This window comes from Ctenopharyngodon idella, chromosome 2 (assembly GCF_019924925.1).
Source record: "Ctenopharyngodon idella isolate HZGC_01 chromosome 2, HZGC01, whole genome shotgun sequence".
In the NCBI taxonomy this organism is placed as follows: domain Eukaryota; kingdom Metazoa; phylum Chordata; class Actinopteri; order Cypriniformes; family Xenocyprididae; genus Ctenopharyngodon; species Ctenopharyngodon idella.
The window spans coordinates 36,754,001-36,778,502 of NC_067221.1; the positions used below are offsets into that span (position 1 = coordinate 36,754,001).

The following is a 24,502-nucleotide window of genomic DNA, read 5'->3' on the forward strand; positions in this document are numbered from 1 at the left end:
TTCAATGCTATCATATCCACCATCCTCAACATCTTCTTCTTCTTCAACAATATCATCTACACCATCTTCATCACCATCATCTCTATCATCAAGACCATCTTCAATGCCATCATTTACACCATCCTCATCATCTTCATCAGTCACACTGTTATCATCATCTGCACCATCTTCATCACCATCATTAACATCATCATCAACACTATCTTCTATGCCATCATTTACACTGTCCTCATCATCTCTATCATCCTTAACACCATCCTCATCTTCACCATCATCACCATCTTTAGTACTATCAACACTATCATCATCTTTACCGTCCTTAGCAACATCTTCATCTGTCCCACAATCATTATTGTCAACCACAGCAGCACAGCCCTCAGTATCAGCAACCTCTACATCACCATCCTTACCATCATCAGCAAACTCTCAGTCTTTATCACCATTCCCACCTTCTTCATCACCAATATTAAAATCATCATCAACAACATCTTTGATAATATCATCTACACTGTCCCCAGCATCATCTTCATCAGTCTCATTAACATCATCAACCCCAGCAGCACAGTCCTCAGTATCAGCAACTTCTACATCATCTTCCTTATCTTTACCATCATCAACAAACTCACAGCCTCCATCATCGTCCTTACCATCTTCATCACCAACATTAACATCATCATTATTATCATCAACATCTTCAATAATATCATCTAAACCATCCTCATCATCTTCACCATCCTCAGCACCATTATTGTCTTTATTATTTTCTTCAACATTATCATCCACATCATCAGTTTCACAATTTTCATCAACTCTGTCAACCCCAGAAGCACAGCCCTCACTATCAGCAACCTCTACATCATCTTCCTTATCCTTACCATCATCAGCAATCTTGCACCCTTCATCACCAACATTAACATTGTTATCATCAACACCATCTTCATCTTCACCATCACCAGCAGCAGCATCTTTATCAGTCGCACTGTCATCATCATCTTCTTCAACACTATTATCTACACCATCTTTATCATCTTTACCATTTTCATCACCAACATTACCATCATCAACAACATCTTCAATACTATCATCTCCACCATCTTCACCATTCATAGCACAATCTTTATCAGTCCAACTAACATCATCAACCCCACCAGCACAGCCCTCACTATCAGCAACCTCTACATCATCTTCCTCATTATCATCATTATCATCATCATCATCATCTTCAACACTATCTACACCATCTTCATCATCAAAATTAACAACATCATCATCAACATCTTTAATACTGTCATCTCCACCATCTTCATCATCTTCACCATCCATAGCACCATCTTCATTAGTCCCACTATCGTCATCATCATCTACCCAAGCACAGCCCTCAGTATCAGCAACCTCCACATCATCTTCCTCATCCTTACCATCATCAGCAAACTCACAGCCTCCATCATCATCCCCACCATCTTCAGCACCAACATCACCATCATCTTTAATGCTACCATCTACACTATCCTTATCATCTTCACCATCCTCAGAACCATTTTCAACAGTCCTACTATTGTCGTCATCATCATCATCATCTTCAACACTATCATTCACATCATTTACATCATCTTCACCATCTTCATCACCAAAATTAACATCATCGTTATCATCTTCACCATCCTCAACACCATCTTCACCAGTCCCACTATCTTTGTCATCATCACCATCAATACTATCATCTACACCATCATCTCTATCATCAACACCATCTTCAATACCATCAGTTACACCATCCTCATCATCTCTATTATCATCAACATCAATAATATCATCTACACCATCCTCATCATCTTCACCACTGTCATCATCTTCTTTAACACTATCATCTATAGCATCTTCATCACCATCTTCGTCAGCAACATTAACATCAGCTGCGACATCTTTAATAATATCATCCTTACCATCCTCAGTTCCATCTCCATCAGTCCCACTACTGTCATTATCATCATCCCTATCACCTCCATTTACATCATACTTATCTTCTTCACCAAGCTCACCTCATCAATCCTCACCATCCTCACTGCTACCCTCATCATCTTCATCATCTTCACCAGCAATTACTCCATCTTCATCACTGCTAACTCCAGCATCATTTCCATCATCTCTATCAGCACTGTCATCATCAGCAGCCTCATCATCAACAACAACCTCATTTTCATCATCCTCAGCATTATCATCACCAGCGTCACAACCTACTTCATCATCCTTACCATCATCATCATCATCATCAGTAATCTCACCACGAATAACAACAACATCATTCCCTATTTCTCCACAACCCTCATTGATTTCACCAACTACACCACCATCTACATCATTGTCACTTTCGGCAACACCAATACCATCATCATCACTAACCTCAGCACCAAATTCGCCATCCCCACCATTGTCTTCATCAATAACTTTCCCATCATTATCACCAGCAGCAACACCATCATCCCATTTTTCTCCACAACCCTCATTGATTTCACTAACTACACCACTATCTTCACCATCCACACTTTTAACAACACCAATAATACCACCAACACTAGCCTCAGCACCATCTTCATCACCTCATTCACCATTGTCTTCATTAATAACCTCACCACCAGCAGCAACACCATCATCCCCTTTTTCACCACCATCCTTACTGACTTCACCAACTACACCACCATCTTCATCATCACCAAACTCTCAATCATTCTCTGCATCCTCATCATCGCATTCATCAACACTTACCTCAGTATCATCATCCTCACCACCATCATCATCATCATTATCATTACAGCCATCATCACCGACCTCCCGCTCATTTAGATCATCCTCACCATCAACATCATTCGCATATAAGAAGAGAGTGACCACAGGCCTGCGTGTGTTTGTACGTTCCAGGGCTAATAAGGAAGCAATGCTAAAGGCTGTACAGGGTGTAAGTCATTCCTAAAATTACTTTCAATAGTGCATCACTGCCTGCAGGAATTTGCTTAATCACCAACTAAGAACTGCTCCTCAATGAGAATTTTACAGCATTAAAATTCAAGGGTTTCTTCAGTAATAAAACTCGAAGGGCCCTATTTTAATGATCTAAGCACATGGTCTAAAGCGCACGGCACAAGTGCACTTAGGGCGTGTCAGAATCCACTTTTCATGTCCCTATTCTCTTAATGAGTAATGGGTGTGTTTTGGCCGTAACGTGCAATAAACCAATCAGAGTCTCATCTCCCATTCCCTTTAAAAGCCAGTTGCGTTCGCGCCATGGCGGATTCACTATTTACATGGCGGAATTTGCAAGCAGAAAAACTGATTTGCTTGTGGGCGAGGTTAAATCGTGCGAGCAGACCATCTACGGGAAAAGCCGGATTCCAACAAAGCATTTTTATCTTTATGCACACAATAATAATATTTTACATTGTAATCCTTTTATTTTTAATATTTGGCATGTTTGTGTGCTGCTGGGCGTCCCTGTGTGTTTGTGTAATAAGCAGCGTACCCACGTTGTGCACCCGCATATACAGTAGACGCATATTCCTAACGCGCTCTTTAAATAACAAAACAAATATTGCGCCATTGACTTTAGACCAGGTTTCAGTTGGTCAATGGCACAGTCTATTTCAGTTGCCTCAAAATAGTAACGCGCCAACAATGCGCCTGAACACACCTCGTTTTCAGACCAGCACACCCATGGATGCACAAATGGGCGCAAATGCATTTGCTATTTAAACAATGTGGCACAGGACGTGAAAATGATAACTGCGTCAGGCTGAAACTAGCAAAAGACACTAGCGTTGCGCCTGGCGCCGCATTGTGCCCGGGTGTATGATAGGGCCCAAAGAAGGCATTGAACTAGCATTAAAAAAATTACATTAACAATGACTAGCAAAAACAACATTGGCAACAGTACACTTAGATTAGAGAGTATTGTAAGTAATATTCTTCTTCTCTGGGTTTAGTTTGTTCTTCACATGGAGGCCGTCATGAGGAGACAGCAGGCTGAAGACTGCAGGATACGAGTTTTGAATGGCACAGCTATGGAAATATCAACATGAATCAACACATCACTGACCGTGACATCATCCACATCATATAATATCTGCTGTATTAAAGCAGCAGTACCTTTGCAAATATTCACTGTTCTCATTTCCTGAGCTACAGTTATGACTATTCCTATGTTACTGCAAGGTAAAGAGGTTTGTCACTAGGTGTCACTAGAGCATAAAACACCAGTAAACAGAACAAGTTTAAAATATTGCCATCAAATAGAGTTTGATATTAGAATACATACTCTCATACACTGAGTAAAACTACGCCAGCACAAATACTGGGTGAAGTAGTCTATTTTTAATTAGAAATATTTATATTAATTAAAATAATATCTATAATGATATACAATTACATAATTATATTATATTAATTGAAATGTAACTATATTTACAATCTACACTTCTCTTGCCTCACACTTTAAATTGATTTTTTTCACTGAGGTCATTGCAGTGCATTCTGGAACTGCATTTTAATGTCATACTTAAGTACAAAGTCCAGTGTTCTACTGTGTTGTTTACCAATGCTTTTGAATGTGGTGGGTCCCATGTTTTGTGTATTTAATAAACACATTTGTTTTAATTTAGTTTAATAAAACTTTGTGAATGTCATCTGAGTTTTAACTTTTCCTCTACTTTGTTCATAGAAAATATTTGGAATTATTCGCATAACACAAAACATTTTTATGGGTGCATTCCACTCTAATCATTTTGATGATGCCAAGTGGCATAGCAGAACATGTGTGTCAGACTGTAGGTAAGAGGAAACTAAATCTAAAAAAAAAAAAAAAAATTGTGGAAAGATTACAAAATGCTTTGGGTGAGTATATATAAATACAAGGGTTATGTTCAATGTTTTCTCAAGTCATGCAATAGCTTTGAGTGAGAAACCTATGAAATTTAAGTCATCATTCAGTTATTAAGTTTTCCTGCACTCTTTTCCTATTTGGAAGTTTAGTATTCTGCTTCAGAAACACGGGAAAAACCCTGTTAAATGTTAAATTCCCCATTAATCATAGCTGAACCTGAATGACAAGATACATGTAAACAAAAAAAATATTTTTTTTTTTCAAAACATGAGGTAGTACAAGGAAATTATGCTTCTGCTGGTGTCTGGGCGTGTACTTCACTAATGCTTTACTTTAAAAAAAAAAAACACCCAAACCACCATGTACACACTCAGCTGGACTAAGATGAAGGTCTCAGGTGCTCAAGCCTGGCTTCTCTTATTGTTTCTGGTCCAAACGGACAGGAACCAGGTTTCAGGTAAGACAGACGGAATGCTTCAGATAAAGTTCTATGAGAAACTACAGCAAACAAAAAAACTTGCAGGAACTTAGAACAAGTGGTCCATCATTTTTTGTTATTTTTGTGACTATGGTTGTGTGTATGAGTATGTTTAGAAGGGAAAAAAATAAAGTGTTTTTAACAAAAAAACTAAAAACGAACTAAAAAACGTTCCTTTCAAAGAAAAAGTCATAGAAAGGAGAAAGTTTTTTTTTTTTTTTTCAAATTCGGACAAAACTATTATCTTCCCTGCTTAGATTAAAAACTCAGTTATTTGGATATAGTAGTGCTGGGCAGTTTGACCAAAAATCTCTATCACGGTTTTTTTTTTTTTTAAGATTTTGGCAGTTTCACGGTATGTCATGTTTTTTTGCACTGGACCTTTATTTTGGCATATTTTACTGTCAGGTGTACAGAGAATATATTATATAAACATTGTAAGGACAATTAAAAATGTATTGTAATCAAATCAGTTCATAAAGCTAACAATTTAGTTTAAAATATAATCAAATAATTAAATTATTTAATTAAATTAATAATATTAATAAGTAGACTACATTTTTACTGTGCAATTTCTGTCATTTCAATGAAGACCTTGAGTTTGTGTTTTAATAAACGGTGTTTAATATTATTATTATTATTATTATTATTATTATCTCAATTAATTAAAGTATACTCGATTGTACAATAGTATATTTCTGTTATTTCAAGTTATACCGAACTTTTATTTTGACAGGGTCGTGAAGACCTTTGACTTCCTGCGTATATGATACGACAATTGTCGATAGTTTTATCAAATTAAACGGTGAAATGTTCATAAAGTGACCCTAACAGCAGCTCTGCAGATGAAGTTCATGTGTATAGTGAGTGAGACAGCAGACACTGAAATCATCGCGAGCGTCACACGTGCTTCAGTATGTGTAGTAGCAGACGAAAATGCGGCGCTCGTTCATACAGACTTCAAATTTCAATAGCAAACTTTTTTAGCTAAATATTCACAGACATTAGTCCGTATCGATATCTGATTCATTGTACAGCCCGACTTTTGATTTATTCATCCAAAAATTGCCAAATTCTGTGACGTTCAGCTTTATACAGTATAGTTCTATTTGTGACTGGATTCCGTGATTTCATCCGTGTTTTCTGCATCGCGGAAATCATATAGCTCTGGTATTTGAAGTACTAAAGAGAGATCGTTTTGTGAGTTATTTATTGTTGTGTTATAAAGTTGTTTCCATTAGTGTAAGAAGGGAATGCAGTTAATAGAAGTCCGCTCTCTGTACGCTCTACATAGCGCTTCATGGCCATTGAATAGACACAGCATCTGTTTCAGCTACACACCGGTATGGCGGTTTTTGAGAATTACATATTGGTCTCTAAATTGAAACCAGTATACCGCCCAGCACTAGGATATAGTCTGTACATCCAATTGTCAATCGGCATGATACTATATATTTTTGGCTATGAGGATCAATGGATATATTAATGAACATACAGTTGGACTGATTTTATCCAGATGTTCCACTGAATTTCTTTCTCACTTCAGTTGAGAGGAAAACAATGGCATTGACAAATGTTGACTATAAGAACCCTGACAGCGTTTGATGCAAAGAGTGGGAGGAATATTGTGAAATTATTGAGCAGTTTTTCGAGACAAACAGAAAAGATGATGAAGACAGACAGAGAGCCATTCTGATTAGTGTAGTTGGTCTGCCAACATACAGTTTGTTGCGCAACCTATTAAGTCTTGAAAAACCATAAGACAAAACATATCAAGTTGTATTCATATAGAAGAATCATTTTAATTCACAACCTAGCAAAGTTGTGCAAAGGTACAAATTTGATTGGCGCACTCGTAAGCCGAAAGACTCTGCAAAGCCCGGAACACACCAAGCCGACCGTCGGCCGTCGAGCAGTTTTTGTTCGTCGGCCGACTAAGTTTTCTCAGTGTGTTCTGCACCGTCAGCTGAAGTTGGTCCTCGTCTGCTGTTTTTCGGCCAATTCGACATGTTGAATTGGCGTCGGAGCTCGTCTGTCAGTCAGGCCATCTGATCATTCTGATTGGCTGTTCAGCTACTGCCACCTGCTGGTACGGAAAGGCATTTCTTCTTACGCAGGTGCAGAACGGGCGTGCTACTTGGCTGCCGAGTGTCGGTTTGGTGTGTCAGGCCAACTTGGGACCCAGACGCTGTCGCCACTAGTTCGTCGGCGTCAGTTTGGTGTGTTCCGGGCTTAACAGAATATGTCACCGAGCTGCAAAGATTGCCACAAAATTGCAATTATGGAGCCACACTAGAGCAGATGTTGAGAGGTCGGATTGTGTGCGGCATCAATGACCACGTTTACATGTGCACCAATAAAGCGATTATTTCTCATAATGCGAGTAATGTCTTAATCGCAGTAAGATGTTTACATAACACGAGCAGAACTCTTCACTTCAGTTTCCATGCAATTTAAGAGCTTAATCGCATTCGTTTGATCTAAGTATTGCGTTTACATGAGGTAAAGTTTAATCGCAATATTGCCAAAATCCCATTATAATCGCATTAAGAGGATGCATGTAAACGCACTCGATGACAGAATTCAAAGAAGACTGTTGGCGGAAGCAAATTTGACATTTGACAATGCCATTAAAATTGCCCTGTCTGTTGAAGCTGCAAATAAAAACGTTTAGGTTTTGCAAAATCCCTCTTCTGTTGTATGTCACAGAGTGAAAAATTCTTCAATGCCAATGCACAGTAAAAAAGAAAACTGTCCAGACAGTGGGCAGTGTTATCAATGTAAAGGCTCAAATCACACGGCTGCTACATGTAGATACAAAAGTGAGAAGTGTCATAGTTGTGGAAAATTAGACACATTGATCAACCTTGCTGCAATGCCAAAACAAAAGTTCAGAAGTGTCATTGTATTGCGGGGAAATCCAAAATGTGAGAACAAAGGAAAAATTAGGAAGCCCTTAAAGAAAAATTGACAGAATGTGTTACGAAATCATGAGGAAGATTTCAAAGAGATATTAGGCACTCTTGTACTATAGTGACTACAGTAAAGATACATGTTAAACCCAGGTCTGTGACAAGGTTCTTTCATCCCAGATTGGTACCTTTTGCTATATGTGGTTTAAGGCAAATGCAAAAATTATCAGACTATTGAATGAAGGTATAATCACCCCAGTGAAGTACTCAGAATGGGCAGCACCAGTAGTACCAATCCTCAAAACAGATGGTTATATTAGACTGTGTAGATTATAAGCTCACAATAAACCAAGCCTCACCTTTGGAACAATATACCATTCCACGTGCGGAGGACCTCTTCACAGCTTTGTCTGGGGGCTCATCTTTTTCAAAACCTACCAGCAGATTGTGATGGATAAAAACTCCAAGCAGTATCTCACCATCAACACCCACAAGGGAATGTTTACATACAATTGCCTTCCCTTTGGAGTGGCTTCCGCGCCGCCATATTTCAAAGGACCATAGAAGTGTTGCTACAGGGGTTAACGCATGTGGCAGTCTACAGTATCTCGATGACATACTAGTCACTGGGATAAATGACGAAGAGCACTTATGAACCCTGGATACTGTGCTCACTCGACTACGGGATGCTGGTCTGCGCCTAAAAAGGAACAAATGTGAATTTCTCCAAAAAGAAGTGCACTATTTGGGCCATTTGGTAGATGTCTAAGGGTTACTCCAACTAAAAAACAAAGTGAAAGGTCTGACAGAGACTCTATGTCCCATCAATGTCACTGAATTGAAAGCCTACTTGGGGTTGCTGAATTACTTCAAGTTTCTACCCAACTTTCTAGCATTCTAGCTCCCTTCCACAAGGATAAGACACTTGATGGATATGGGGAGAAGCACAAATCAACACTTTCAAAAAAAAAATGAAAGAACTCCTTCAGTCCACAATTGTGTTCGAACACTATTCTTCAGAGAGAGAGATAATTCTCTCGTGCGATGCTTCTCCTTACGGTGTGGGTGCCGTGCTTTCACATCATAACCCCTAGGGTTTGTAACTTGTACACTGACACCAGTAGAGTGACAATATACCCAGTTGTATAAAGAAGCTTTAGCAGACATCTTCAGGGTTCATAAATTCCCCAAGTACTTATATGGTTATCTATTTACTATTTGCATGGACCATAAATTCTTGATCTTCCTGTTTGGAGAAAAGAAACCCATTCCACAGGTGGGTTCCCCCCGAATTCAAAGATGGGCCATGCTGATGAGTGCATACGAATACACAATGGTGTACAAGTCCAAAGAAAATCACTCAAATGCAGATGCATTAAGCAGACTTTCTTCTTCTGGAAGTGGAACAGGATCAAGCCAGATCATATCTTGTTATTGGACATGCTGGAATTTAAACCAATCAGTGCCACTCGACTAAAAAGTTGGACAAACAAAGATGTACTAACATCTCAGGTACGCAATTATCTGTTAAAGGGTTGGCCAGCAGAGGTGGATCCTCAGCTCAACCCCTACCACAGGAGGAAACTGGAACTGTGCGTGCGTGATGGATGTGTAATCTGGGGAGCCAAAATAATAGTGACAAGTCAGTGTCAGGAAATGCTTCAGAAGTTGTTACACCAATAACACTCATGGATGTCAAAAATGAAAGGATTGGCTAGATCCTATTTTTGGTGGCCTGGGATGGATAAGGAGCTTGAGGAGTCGTCCCAATTCTGTGATGAATGTCTGAAGCACAGCAAAATGTGTCCAGTGCAACCCTCTAAGGACACAATGAAATTTAAGTCACCATTGGCTAGTAAACTTTTTATTTTACTCGCCAGAATTTTTACATGAAATGCATGAACAATGCGATTGAACAAAAAAAATAAAAATTAAACAAAACATACTTACATCAGCCAGAAAATGACAAAATGCAACAAACCGCAGATCCTTCAGGGTTTTGAAAACCTTTTTCCCTCTACCAGCAATATCAGCATTGTGACTGGTTTGGGCCAAATTCTCCATATGAATGGCAACAGCTGCATACTGCCCATCTTGACTCACAAGATCGTCTTTTCCTCTCAGTAAGACCTTCAGTCTAAATGAGGCACCCAACGTGTTCTTTTCACTGGCTTTGGTTTGTAGAACCTAGATTCAAGTTCTTCAAAAACTGGCTTAGGTTCTCTGTGTTTCTTTTTCCTGAAATGGTAGGTTTTACAAATCAAGTGCAAGGTGTCATTTACACGACTCACTAAGCTCAGCTCTTTCAAAACCCCAAGAAGTGCCAGCTCCAGCCTGAGAGCCATACAGTGAATGTCTATCAGTTCTGGATTGTCCACTCTCAGTTTTGCGACAACACCAGCTGTCTGGCCCATGTTCACATTTGCACCACCAGCACAAAATCCAACAAGCTTTTGCTTCCAGTCATCTAATCCAAATTTTGACACTGAGGATTGAATGCAGTCAGTCACACCATCAGCATGAGCATGTGACAGCACTGTGACAAAGACAAGATGATTTAATGGCAACCTATCATGTAAATACGTGACACAGATAGCTTCATTTTCTGTCACAGAAGAATCTGTTGCACCATCAAGCATGACTGATATGTAGTTGGACTCTTTCAATTCTTCTCAACAATTTCTTCTCTTCCCTGTGATTCTCCTACGCTGTTTACATTGTAGGTACAGTGCAGTGCTTCCCGGTTCTACGTCAGAATGCCGGCTCAGTATTGGCCAACACTGTACACATGAGCAGCACGACGTATGCGTGTGATGCTGACGCAGGTGCCGGCCAATACTGAGACAGCGTTCTGATGTAGAACCCGGAAGTGCTGCACTGTGTCTACAATGTAAACAGCATAGGAGAACGAAAGGGAAGAGAAAAAAATTGAATGCTCGAGGTGCAATTCATAGTATGTCCACAAGATAATGGTGGCCACACAAAATATTGACACTTTGGGCCCAATTTGGACATTTTCACTTAGGGGTGTACTCACTTTTGTGGCCAGCAGTTTAGACATTAGTTATTTTGAGGGGACAGCAAATTTACACTGTTATACAAGCTGTACACTCACTACTTTACATTGTAGCAAAGAGTCATTTCTTCAGTGTTGTCACATGAAAAGATATAATAAAATATTTACAAAAATGTGAGGGGTGTACTCACTTCTGTGAGATACTGTATATTATTTGAATGTGGCCAAACGAGGAATCTAAGATAATTGGTATCACTTTGCAATAAGGTTAACATGAACTAACAATGAGCAATGAATTTTTACAGCATTTATTAACCTTTGTTAATGTTACTTAATAAAAATATTATTCATGTTAGTTCCCAGGACATTAACTAATGTTAACAGATACAACTTTTGATCTTAAAAAATATATTAGTAAATGTTGAAATTAAGTTGAGTGTTGTATACTTTGTTGTTGTCCAATGTTTTTAAAAGTAGTGGATCACAAATATAAAGAGGCAGAAATTTTCAATGTGAAGAAACAAAAAAAAAATTGTTACTTAAGTTTAATAAATATTTGTTTAATAAAACTTTGTGAATGTCCTCTTATTTTTTATCATACATGATAAGATGTAATTATGATTCAAATTATTTTTATGGCAGTATTCTGTGGAACAAAATTGTTTTCCTGTGCTCTACTCATATTTGGGAGATTAATCATCAGCTTCAGACAAACAGGAAGTACTGTGTTAAATGTTGCATGTTAAATTCCTCACTGTGCCCACAGCTGAAGTAGTACAGGGAAAAAATATTAAAAAAATGCTTCTGCCAAATGCGGGTGTTTAACTAATGATCTATTTAAAAAAACACCTTTTTTCTCTAACTGTTCCTTGTCCAAACTAACAGGAACCAGGTTTCAGGTAAGACAGATAGACAAACAAAAATCTTAGCTTATTTTTGTGACAGTGTATGAGAAGAATGCTGTTAATCTCATATTCAATTCACATATTTTATATTTACAACAAAATATGTCATGTGCAGAAAGAAAAATGGTTAAAAAAATTTCCTTTTTTTGTAACAAAGCTATTAAAGCAGGTCAGAAAATTTTGCCAAAGCAGTGCAACTGACTTGAAAATTGTGAACTGATGTGTTCTGTTTGTATATTAAATATATTTATAACAAAAATTATTGGAAGTATCACCTGACATCAGTCACATGATTAAGATTAAAATGTTTTAAAACTTAAAAAAAAAAGGTTAAATTATTTCTTGTTTTTTTTTTTTGTTTTTTTTATCTATTATAATCTTAGCAAGTTTTAGGTTTTCAAAATAATACTGATAATAATACTGGTAAGTTAAAAAATAATATTATCAAAGGAATCTGTTTTGATTATAGTTTGAACAAAACTTACAAACTTGAGGAATTACAACAGATTGGGATGGTGTTAATTCCAAAGTAACAAAAAAATTAACATTTGACACCCTGTGCTGCATGTCTAGACAGAGGAATGTAGCTGTACAGTGTCAGATCTGTATTTTACAAAAGGAAAGCCCCAAATACACATAATGTGAGCTTTCTGTGCATTCATGTATCTGATAACACTGTGCTCAGTACAGTTCACACATGCATTCAATGTAAGACAAAATATATACCCACTATAATCAACAGGCACATCTAGAATATACAGTAAAACCATTAATTATTTAGACATTTTTTATATTTTTATATTTTTTTACTAGTGGGTGCAGGACACTATAGTTCATTTATGTAAGTGAGGATAGCAAAATAAAGTAAACTGTGACATATTATACCCAAAAATTCTTCATACAGTAAAACTGATAAAGCTGATAAAAGAAAATTGATAAAATTATTCAGACACTTTGACCATGACCATGTTTTGCTCAAGTGTTATCTGACATAATTAAGATTAATTTTTTCTGACACAGTTTAACTCTGAGATCTTGTCATATTTTATTACCGTTTTTTTAAACTATAGTGAATAAACTGTATTAATGAATGAAACGTTCAAGGTGTCTGAATAAATTTTGGTTTGACTGTATCTATAAATGACACTTTTCAAACAAAAATTGTAATTGTAAACTTACATTACTAAAACTGATGAAATGTAAGTCCTAAGCAACACATACTAATAAATACAGTATATAGGCCTACATACTGAATCTTCATCAGCAACCTCAGCACATTCTTCACCATCCTCATCTCCAACTACTCAGTTACCCTCATATTCACCAGCATCAATCACACCAACACTTTCACCCTTATTATCACCATCTTTACCATTATCAGTCTCACCAACTTCATCACTTTTACCTTCATCATCAACCTCACCACCATCTTTATTATCCCCACCATCACTGTCAACCATGAGCATCCTCACAATCCTCACCACTGCCTTCATCAACCAATCAATCACCAACATCATCTTCACCAACCTCGACACCACCTAGGCCTACCTCCTCCTCCCCCTCACCACCACCCTCTGCATTTTCATCACCAGCAACTTCTTTTAGCACTGAATGGTCTGATCTGACTTTGAATCTAGATTCATTACTAGATTCATTACTATTCATGACTAAAAATATAATTTGTAACTCAATCTTTTAGAAAGGTGTAGTTTTAAATAGGCCAACGTTTGACTGACCTCTGATCTATCTGATGCAGTTGGGTCTATAGGCAATAAGGTTGTTTTTGTTTTGTTTTTTACACATTTAAGACGCTATATTTTTGATAGTGGTAACAAATAATTCATTATTTGGAAAGTTACACTAATTAGTAGTGGTTTGTTACCATTGATATTTGAGGGAGAGCTTATTTTGAGTGCTGATTGACATAATACGTTCATAACGCATGCTATAGCACACTCAAATTAGATAATACTACTGTGAGTAGCCTAATAACTATATTTCCTTTCTGGCTTGGCTTTAGTTTATTCTCCACCTTGAGGGTTTGATGAGGAGACAGCGATATGAAGACTGCAGCATACGAGTGCGAAACATTAGCAAGAAATAACATTGGCCATAACATCAAATCACATTTACCATATTAGAGCAGCAAAACCTCTGATAATTCATTGTTTTTCAGTAGTTTACCTGACCTTCAGCATCTGGTCTTCCTCCAAGTGTTAATACTCCGCGGTGTGTAAATGATGTCACAAGATGGCGCTAGAGTACGAAACTTGTAATGGAACGTCGCTTGATGTCCGTCACTAAGTAACTCAAATGCTTAATAAAGTTTGTGTTATTTATAATTTTTATATATTTTTATATCTTTGCAACTAATTTTATTATCTTATTATCATTACATAAAAGCATATAATAAAAAAAAAAATGTATTAGCCTATAGGTTATATTGCCACACTGTTTAATAGACTATGATTGTTCTGTTTTGTTTGTTTTGTTTTGTAGAGCTGATAAAAATGAGTATCACGTCCCAATGTGCACAAAAGAAAACGAAACACTTATTGTCCACAAACCACAAATGCACAAAACATTCACTAAATGCATGTTTCTGTGCCAAATAAAATGTGTTGCTACTTCAACATTATGCAACCATTATTTACAGAATATTCTTGGGAAAGCTGTAAACCAACTCAAAGCCAAATGCACCAGAACATACAGTGAAATGTACATTTAAAACTTTTAAAAGTCCCTTTATATGGTCACATGCCCCAATAAATGTATACAATTTATTTATTGCATTTTTTTTAAAACAATAGTTCATTTCTATATGTTTATTTTTACACTTTTTCTGTTTACATTTAGCTGTAAAGTCTGTATTATTAACACTTTACAGCAAGGCCTCATTAGCCTAACATGAACTAACTATGAGCAATATACAGTTGCAAGAAAAAGTATGTGAACCACTTGCAGAATCTGTGAAAATGTTAATAATTTTAACAAAATAAGGGAGATAATACAAAATGCATGTTATTTTTTATTTAGTATCATCCAGGTAATCACACACAGTATTAAGAATCAATGGTTCACAAACTTTTGAACTGGGTCATTTTAATAAATTTAGCTATTTTTTTGTCTTATGGATTATATGTAAACATCTTTTATGTAAAATATCTTACTCAGGACAGTACTAAATAAAAAATAACATGCATTTTGTATGATCTCTCTTATTTTGTTACAATTTTGCACAGTGGTTCACATAATTTTTCTTGCAACTGTATTTTGACAGCATTTAATAACCTTTGTTAATGTTAGTTAATAAAAATGTTCATGTTAGTTCATTGCATTAACTAATGTTAACAGATACAACTTTTTATTCTTAAAATGTATTAGTAAATTTAGAAATGAACATTAACTATAGCCTAAGATTAAGAAATGCTGTAGAAATATTGTTCTTTTTTAGTTCATGTCAACTAATGTAGTTAACTAATGTTAACTAATGAAACCTTATTGTAAAGTGTTGAATGAATTATTATAATTAACAAACACACAATAACATGACCTTAAAAATGTAAAGGGGTCATTATTATTTTCAATCTTTAGGATGTCAAATAAAAATGGTCACTCTCTGTAAAATAATCAGTTTAGTCAAACAGTTCTTTGCCGACTGAAAACATTTCTTGTTTTGTTAGCTTGTCTTGCTCTTCTCTGAAGCTGGAGGATCAGGTCACAGAAGTGAGATGGTCAGCTCAGCTCTGCCCCCAGGCTTCAACATGTCTTCAAAGAACAGCGGGCGGATAGATTAAATTAAGACAGGTCAGCCTTTCCTCGGGTCAGGATGCTCCTCTCTTGACCCAGGATATGCAGCTGCCCTCAGAGAAACAGTTTCTGGGTTCTATAGTCAAATATCCAGCCACTGATATCCCATCAGACTCAAGTCAGTGGATGTGTTTGCACACGTCATGCTTAGATGAAATTATTGCTATAAAACAAAATGGTGATTTTATTCGTTATATTTTATTTCTATAAAAATAAGGATCAATATGTATATACATATATATATGTGTGTGTATGTGTATTACATATATTGAAGAATAATTATTTTTTATTTACACAAAGTCATCTATTGCGAGTTCACTGGGGATTTGTGAATTGTTAGGCAGAATTTTTTTTGTAAAGCTGCTTTGAAACTGTAAAGCTGCTTTGAAACAATATGTCTATAATGTATTACAAAAAATAAAACTTGCCATGTCTTCAATTATATTGTTGTTGCAGGCGTTTTACAATAAGCCACTTAAAGTCACACCATCTTCTTTGCTGGAAAAAAGCAGGTTAAAATATCTGAAAAATGCCCAAAACCCCTCTAAAACCAGCAAACAGTCCAGCCTGACCAGGTTGGGAAACCAGCAAACCATCTAGAGCTGGAAATTTTTCAGCAAGATTTTAGTCTATGTTTTTGTTATAATTTATTTCATAAATTGATACATAATTTATTAATTTTCTCATTTTCATTTGGTAACTTTCTGCAGACAGTGTGGGATGTCATTCTAATCATGAGATAAACCCACTCAATAATTCACTTATTCTTAATTTTCTTGCAAATTAAACTCAGTTCAAGTTTATTTTCTAAGCAAATTAGACCTGCTGGCAGTTAAAATTCAAACACATTAGAGATGGGATAGTTCACCCAAAAAATTAAAATGTTGTCATTATTTACTCATTTGCTCATTGTTAATTCATGTTAGTTAATAAATTAACTAATGTTAACAAATGAATCTTATTGTAAAGTGTTACCTTTAAAAAACAACAAAACAAAACAAAAAACTGCACTCTCCTTTCTGCTAACAAAGATTTTTGCACAGCAATTAAAGGGATAGTTCACCCAAAAATGAAAATTAACCAGACAGTTGACGGTAGCCATTGATTTCCATAGTATTTTTTTTATTTTTTTTCCTTTTATAGACTACTAACGTTAACGTCTGTTTACCAACATTCTTTAAAACATCTTCTTTTGTGTTCAACAGAAGAAAGAAACTCATACAAGTTTGGAACAACTTGAGGGTGAGTAAATGATGACAACATTTTCATTTTTGGGTGAACTATCCCTTTAATTAATGCGGTTCCTGTGCAAAAACCTTTGTTGGCAGAAGGGAGAATGCAGTTTTTTTGTTTGTTTGTTTGTTTGTTTGTTTGTTTGTTTGTTTTAAGGTAACACTTTACAATAAGATTCATGTGTTAATTTATTAACTAACATGAACTAACAATGAGCAATACATTTGTTACTGTATTTATTAATCTTTAAAATTAATCTTTAAAAATTAAATTAATTTAACTGTTAATAAATACATTTGATTTTAATAATGTATTAGTAAATGTTGAAATTAACATTAACTAAGATTAATAAATGCTGTAGAAGTATTGTTCATTCTTAGATCATGTTAAGTAGTTAACTAATGTTAACTAATGAAACCTATTGTAAAGTGTTGCCAAAAAATGTTTTCATCATTAAATTAAACTTGTCACAATAATTCCAAAGTTTTCAGAGTTTCAATTTCATTTTCCTAATCGGAAGAGTCATGGCTGAAAAGAACTTATGAAATGAGTACAGAATCACTTTAAAAAAATTGACGGCAGCAATTAATCTAAACTTTTCAGTTTTAGTGGGTTAGATTTGATATAGTGTACAGAAACACATTAATATGATGATGCTGGATTATGATGGATTATAAACCAGGCCAAATGAGCCTTTGGCCTCAAACTGAGAGGCCCTGTGACCCAACAGCTGGAAACAAGCCACTGTAGATGTACAACTGATATAGACAGACAAACAGCACTTCTATTTACAGCTCAGATCGGCCCTCAGAGCATACGGTGTACCTTGGCAACATTTGCCTGTACACCCGTTGTATGAATTGCTTGGTCCATATTATATAATTTTATTCTGGAGGCTTCCTATGATAAACTGCCATAGGCTGTGCAGATGTGATTAACCAAATTTGGTAAAGGGGGACTCTCGTAATCCTGACCACCAACAAATACATTTTAATTTTGTACATAGAACATATTTAACCCCTCACAAGCTTTATTTGATGTGCCCTGAAGGTTCTACACATGATATTGGAGTGTCCACCTGTTGCTCAGGTTTGGACATAGGAAACCTCCAGATTGTCTGATTTGGTATCTGTAACTGTGCCCGTCTTGTTATTGAACAAGATAACAAGCTTGAATATTAATAATTTGCATAGGTGCATTGTACTAGCGGGTCTCACAGCTGCTAAAAAGATGATTGTATTAAAGGGTTAGTTCACCCAAAAATTAAATTTCTGTCATTAATTACTCACCCTCATGTCGTTCCACACCCGTAAGATCTTTGTTCATCTTCAGAACACAAATTAAGATATGTTTGATGAAATCCGAGAGGTTTTTTATCCTCAAAAGAAAGCAACAAAATTACCACATTCAAGGTCCAGAAAAGTAATAAAGACATCGTTAAAATACGTAGAAGCTTCCAGGTTCTATGTCAAAACGGTGACTCGTTATTGGCTGGCTCCAGCATCACACGCATGCGTCGTGCTGCTCACGTGAACAGCGTCGGCCAATACTGAGTCGACGTTCTGACGTAGAACCTGGAAGCGCTGCACTCTCTATACAACATAAACAGCATAGGAGAATGACAGGGGAGAGAAGAAATTGTTGAATAAAGTCGTTATTTTTGTTTTGTTTTTGCACACAAAAATAATTATTGTTGCTTCATAACATTAAGGTTGAACCACTGCAGTCACATTGACTATTTTAACAATGTCTTTACTTCTTTTCTGGACCTTTCTATGGGAGGTAAAAAACCTCTCGGATTTCATCAAAAATATCTTAATTTGTGTTCCAAAGATGAACGAAGGCCTTACGGGTTTGGACCGACATGAGAGTGAGTACTTAATGACAGAAATTTCATTTTTGGGTGAACTAACCCTTTAAGATGAAGACCCGATCATTCACTTTTTGTTAAACGTTGGATCCTTACATTTCTGGATGTGATTCTTCTACATCTATGTACTGCTCGAGTTAATGGTGCAAATGAGAAAACCCTTTGTAGTCACAGAAAGACTGGTTGAGGTGATCCGATTTAATTTGATTTGATTCACTCATTAATTTGAGCTCTTGAACTTGAGTAATTTCCCCGTTTTGTTTGTTTGTTTGTTTGTTTCGTTTTTTTTTTTTTTTTTTTTTTTTTTTTAATATATGTACTGTTGTTTGTATTGTTGTTGTCCTTTTTTGTTCAATAAACTTTTGAAAAAAAAAAAAAACAGCACTTGAATGTGTGCCAGTGACATCAGCCACAATGTGACATACATAAAAAGAAATATTACTCCTCAACACCTTCTACAGGGCTTTTAAACTGGGGTCTGGGTTCCGGGGGCCCAAGGGAGTGACAGGGGGTCAGTGGAAAAGATTGTAAAAAATAAATAAATAAGTAAATAAAATAAATAAATAAATAATATTAAAATATATTAGATTAAAATAATAAATACAAATTATTAGTTAGTTATCAGTAGATTAAACAGATTAAATGAGATTAGAATAAATAAATACACATTTTGAATAATGTAAATAAATAAAAATTGGATTAAAATTAAATACGCAAATAAATAAATAATACATTTAACAGTACATTACTATAATGAGTAGAAAATATATAGTAGGCTATAACTTAATAGAAACTCATTTTAGATTTATAATAGGCCTATTAATTTGTCTGTAATTGGGTAAATATAAAAGATAGATGTCTTTTAAATTTCAAGATAGGCACATTGGGGTCCCTCACACGAGGATGATCGTGTTTGGGGGTCCGTGATATCTAAAAGACTGAAAACCCTCTCATCTGTCTTTGTACATGGTCTCTTTTGCAAATTGTTCATTCTGTTATTTTCAACTTTATTTCTTGCTTTTTATCTCACAATCGCGACCTTCTAATATTTGTGGCTACAACATCAAACCCCTGCAGGGCCTCACAGACTCTAATCCGTCCTATGAACCCGTTCCAGGAGCAGTTTGACGCTCAGGTCCCTTCGACATCTCCAGCTGCATTCGCTTCTCCGGGCCACCATCCTCCGATGCGCCCTTGTTTTGCTTTTGGAAACTCGAGGAAACTCAAAACTGCATATAGCAAGATGTTGGTGCGTTGCTGAAGATTACACCGCTTGCTCGCGCGCACGCGCTCTCTCTCTCTCTCTCTCTCTCTCTCAATCTGGCTTTCATGATCTGGCCGGCAGAATGTCGTCAAAATGAAAAGCGTATGTTCTCATTAAAGGCATCCCCCGCCATCCTTGCAAGATGCAATTGACGTTAATTCACAGAACCGATAAAGTCTAAGGTTCCATGGCGTCCTCGCCGCTCTGGGTCGAAGATGTAAGATCACACGAGGTCAGCGGGAGGTTGAAATTAGACGAGCGCTCTCCGCGCGCATTTTTCGCCGCTTTCTGCACGGATCAAATCCCGTACACGGCCGTCCCCTGCTCCGCATCCCTGCCTTCTGCCTTCTGCTTGATTAAATCTAACCTCTCCACATCAAAAAAACCTTAGAGCACACATCGTATAACCTTACTTCCTAATACTGATTTTGTCAAAACAAATGTAATTATAGGGCTGCGTTTGTTAATTTGTAAATTTACCTTGCAATTGCTGGTAACTTTGCGCACAGGGGTCACTGAGAGAGAAACTGCTGGTCTTGCTATTAAAAATTGCTCGCCAACACAACATACTTGCGATGTAAAAGGGCTATTGTCATACAATTGTGAGTTCACTTTAAAAACGAATAGTTTTAATATGCTTTTACATAAACTTTAAAGCATTTTTTACACTGTTAAATCATGTGTTGCCAAATAACCACCAAAAAACATAGGTCTATACATTAGTTTTATTCGATTCAATTAGTAGGGAAGACCACATGGAAATTGCCATAGTATTCTTTAACATATTAAAATATCAATATCACCTATTGGGTAAACAAGTCAACACAATAAATCAGACTGACATACATTCAGACAAGAGGCATCTAAAACATTGACAATATTCAATGTTCACAGTTTTTAAACATGCTATTTTTGCATTGACACATTTATAGTACAGTATGTTCATATTTGGAACATTTTGTAATTTCATGCATCATATTCCATGAATTTTACAGCCAGTAAAAGGTAATGTTGTTGTTGTTGTTGTTGTTGTCAAAACCTATTCAATTTTAACTGTTAAATCTTTGTTATAAATCGTATATATAATATTGTGAAATATTATTACCATTTAAAATAAGTGTTTTCTATTTTGACATATTTTAAAATGTAATTTATTCCTGTGATCAAAGCTGAATTTTCGAATTTTCAGCATCATTACTCCAGTCTTCAGTCTCACATGATCTTTTAAAAATCATTCTAATATGCTGATTTGCTGCTCAAAAAACATTATACATGTTGAAAACGGTTGTGCTGCTTGATGTTTTTATGAAAACTGAGATACATTTTTTTCAGGATCCCTTTATCTTACAAGTTCATACAGTATTTATTTAAAATATAATTTTTCTGTATCAATTTAAAAGACTTTACTGTCACTTTTGATCAATTTAATGCATATATGCTGAATAAAAGTATTATTCTGTGAAAAAAAAAAAAAAAAATTCTGACCCCAAACTTTTGAACAATAGCATTCTTGTTAGAATTTCATTTGATGCATTAGAAATCTCTGTTGAATCTACTCAGATGCTGATCTCCTCCTCAAAATCGATTTTGTCAGTGACTGGGCCTGTGTTGTATTTCTGCTTTGAGGAGTCAGTGGAGGTCATAAACTCTTCATACGAATCCTTATTGCCTTTATCATATTGAACAAAACCTTTAAACAGAGTCAGAGCCAGGAAAGAGTAGAAGAACATCACAAACAGGATGTAGAAGTAGGCGTTGTCGTAGGAGCGTCTGCTCGTTGTGGATGTCGAGACTGTTGTGGTCGCATTATCTTGGGAAACCTGATGATTGGCCTCGATTTCCTTCAGAATAGCCTGTCGGCATCTGGCCAGCAGAGCGAGGAGCAATGTTTGGTTCGTTGTAGCGCCACCTAGAGGCATTTTGATACTAATAATGAGGTCAGATTCAAGGTTTCAATCTCTCAAGAAGAAACAGATGCTGTAACTTCACAGAATTTCAAGAAATCATCTGTTTGTAGTTCTCTACAAGGTCAAAAAGACGATTGCTTCACCTTGAGCTGTGGTAAAAACAAGAGTTCAGAGCGCACACTTTTTGTCCATGAACATCGCTGATATTTTCACAAAGACTTGCTGATATTGATGTGAAGAGTAGACGTGGAGCTGCTGGAGCAATATGGGATAGATTATCCGTGCCGTTCAGAAGTTGCGTTCTGATGGAGGCGTTTACTTCAGAATGTCAATGTGTGACTGAAGTTCTTCAGTAAGATGTTTCAAAAAAGGCTTTTGTCACTCAAAGAAATTCAGTCCTGGACATGCTGGAGTCACTCAATTATCGAACACAGCTTGTTTTGCTCTTTAAACTTCATGTCAGAGAGACTTCAATAGGATTCTGCTGAAGTTCATCCACTGGACCTGCTCTGATGATTGTGAGGATTTCGGTCTGTTACATAAACACCATGTAGCCTGTCCAAAGAAAGAGAGAGAGGGAGAAATGATAGCGAGACACTTTTGGAAAGGAATGCTGTCTGACATGCAATTGTTCTCTCACTGCCATGATAAACACTCTTTATCATTCATGCTGAGTGTGATAAAGGCCTCCACCACTACTACTGAACATACAGTACATGATCCTATATGCTCTTCTAAAGCTGACAACAGCTGTGCAGATGAAAATAAATTACTTTAATGTTTGAACATGTCACTATTTATTTCTGACAAATACAGCTGAAAGCTTCTCTTTTGCCCATATCGTGGGCTTGTAGTCCTACACACCGAGCAATGCAATTCTAAATTAATCCTATTATAATCACCAAACCTATGTATAACCTATGTATAATCAATCTTACTGAAAAACCTGTTGAATACAACATGCCTTATGTTGTCGGTTTATACTTTTTTAGCAAGTATAGGTCTTGTATAATTCTAAAAATGTCCACCTTTAGGTCATGGTGCATGTGTCTTTTGCTGTGAAATCTTATAAAATAAGCATCACAATCGTTTTTATATTGTTAGTAATATTTCAAGATGAACACTTACTAGACTGAAGCAACTTTACTTGATTATCCATACTTCATTTCATAGAAAATTAATGTTAAAGGGTTAGTTCACCCAAAAATGAAAATTCTGTCATTTATTACTCACCCTCATGTCGTTCCACACCCGTAAGACTTTCTTTCACCTTCAGAACACAAATGAAGATCTTCTTTGATGAAATCTGAGCGCTTTCTGTCCCTCCATTGACAGCTACGTGACTACCACTTTTAAGGCCTAGAAAGGTAGTAAAGACATCATAAAAGTAATCCATGTGACTCCAGTGGTTTAACCTCAGTTTTGTGAAGTGACATGAGTGCTTTGTTTGCACACAAAAAACATAATTTACCACTTTATTTTCAAAATATTAATCTCCAACGCGCATTCACGCAACAACGTCCGCTCTCCTGTCAAAACAACATGCGTGCGTTTTGATGCTCTTGTGAACAAGTGCATGCGTGTTATGTTGATGTGCACGTCTGCTCCGGAGATGGTCTTCTTATTGGGGGATACAAGGGTCCATGGCTCTACCTTTGGAGAAAGCGTAATGGCTAACTTGTCTTGATAACCAATCACATTACAGCCTTGACATCATTGAATTACATTCAGAGTTGTGCAACAGACGATCACTGTTTGCGGATACCATAGAAATGATGGAGAAGTGGTAGTTGCATAGGCTGTCGATGGAGGGACTGAAAGCTAAACCTTTTCAACAAAAAGACCTTCATTTGTGTTCCAAAGATGAACGAAAGTCTTACAGGTTTGGAACAACATGAGGGTGAGTAATTAATGACAGAATATTCATTTTTGGGTGAATTAACCCTCTAAAATGTGAATATCAAATGATACATCAGGCATTTGAGGAACGTTTATTTGTACATCTCTCAATCATTCGTATTTTGTATTGCATTATATGTTTTATCCCCCACAATATAAACCACAGAGCTTCATCAGCTTATAAAAATAAGCATTTAAATATAATTTTACAAGACATATTTTGGGGACATATAAAATGACAACTGATATTTATTTGGATTTTATGTTAGTAATGTGCAATACAGTAATAAAGATCTCATGGATTTACATTACAAGCTATCAGAATCTTACTTTTTTGG

At 36.3% G+C, this 24,502-nt stretch overlaps 1 protein-coding gene across 1 annotated transcript; it reads left to right on the forward strand.

Moving 5' to 3' along the window:
* Nucleotides 1-837: 837 nt before the first annotated feature.
* On the forward strand, nucleotides 838-2,841 carry LOC127501621 (uncharacterized; the record flags this gene model as incomplete). Its single annotated transcript, XM_051873731.1, has 1 exon — nucleotides 838-2,841. A coding segment is annotated over one exon (2,004 nt), but the record flags the coding sequence as incomplete, so codon positions are not given.
* Nucleotides 2,842-24,502: the final 21,661 nt, after the last annotated feature.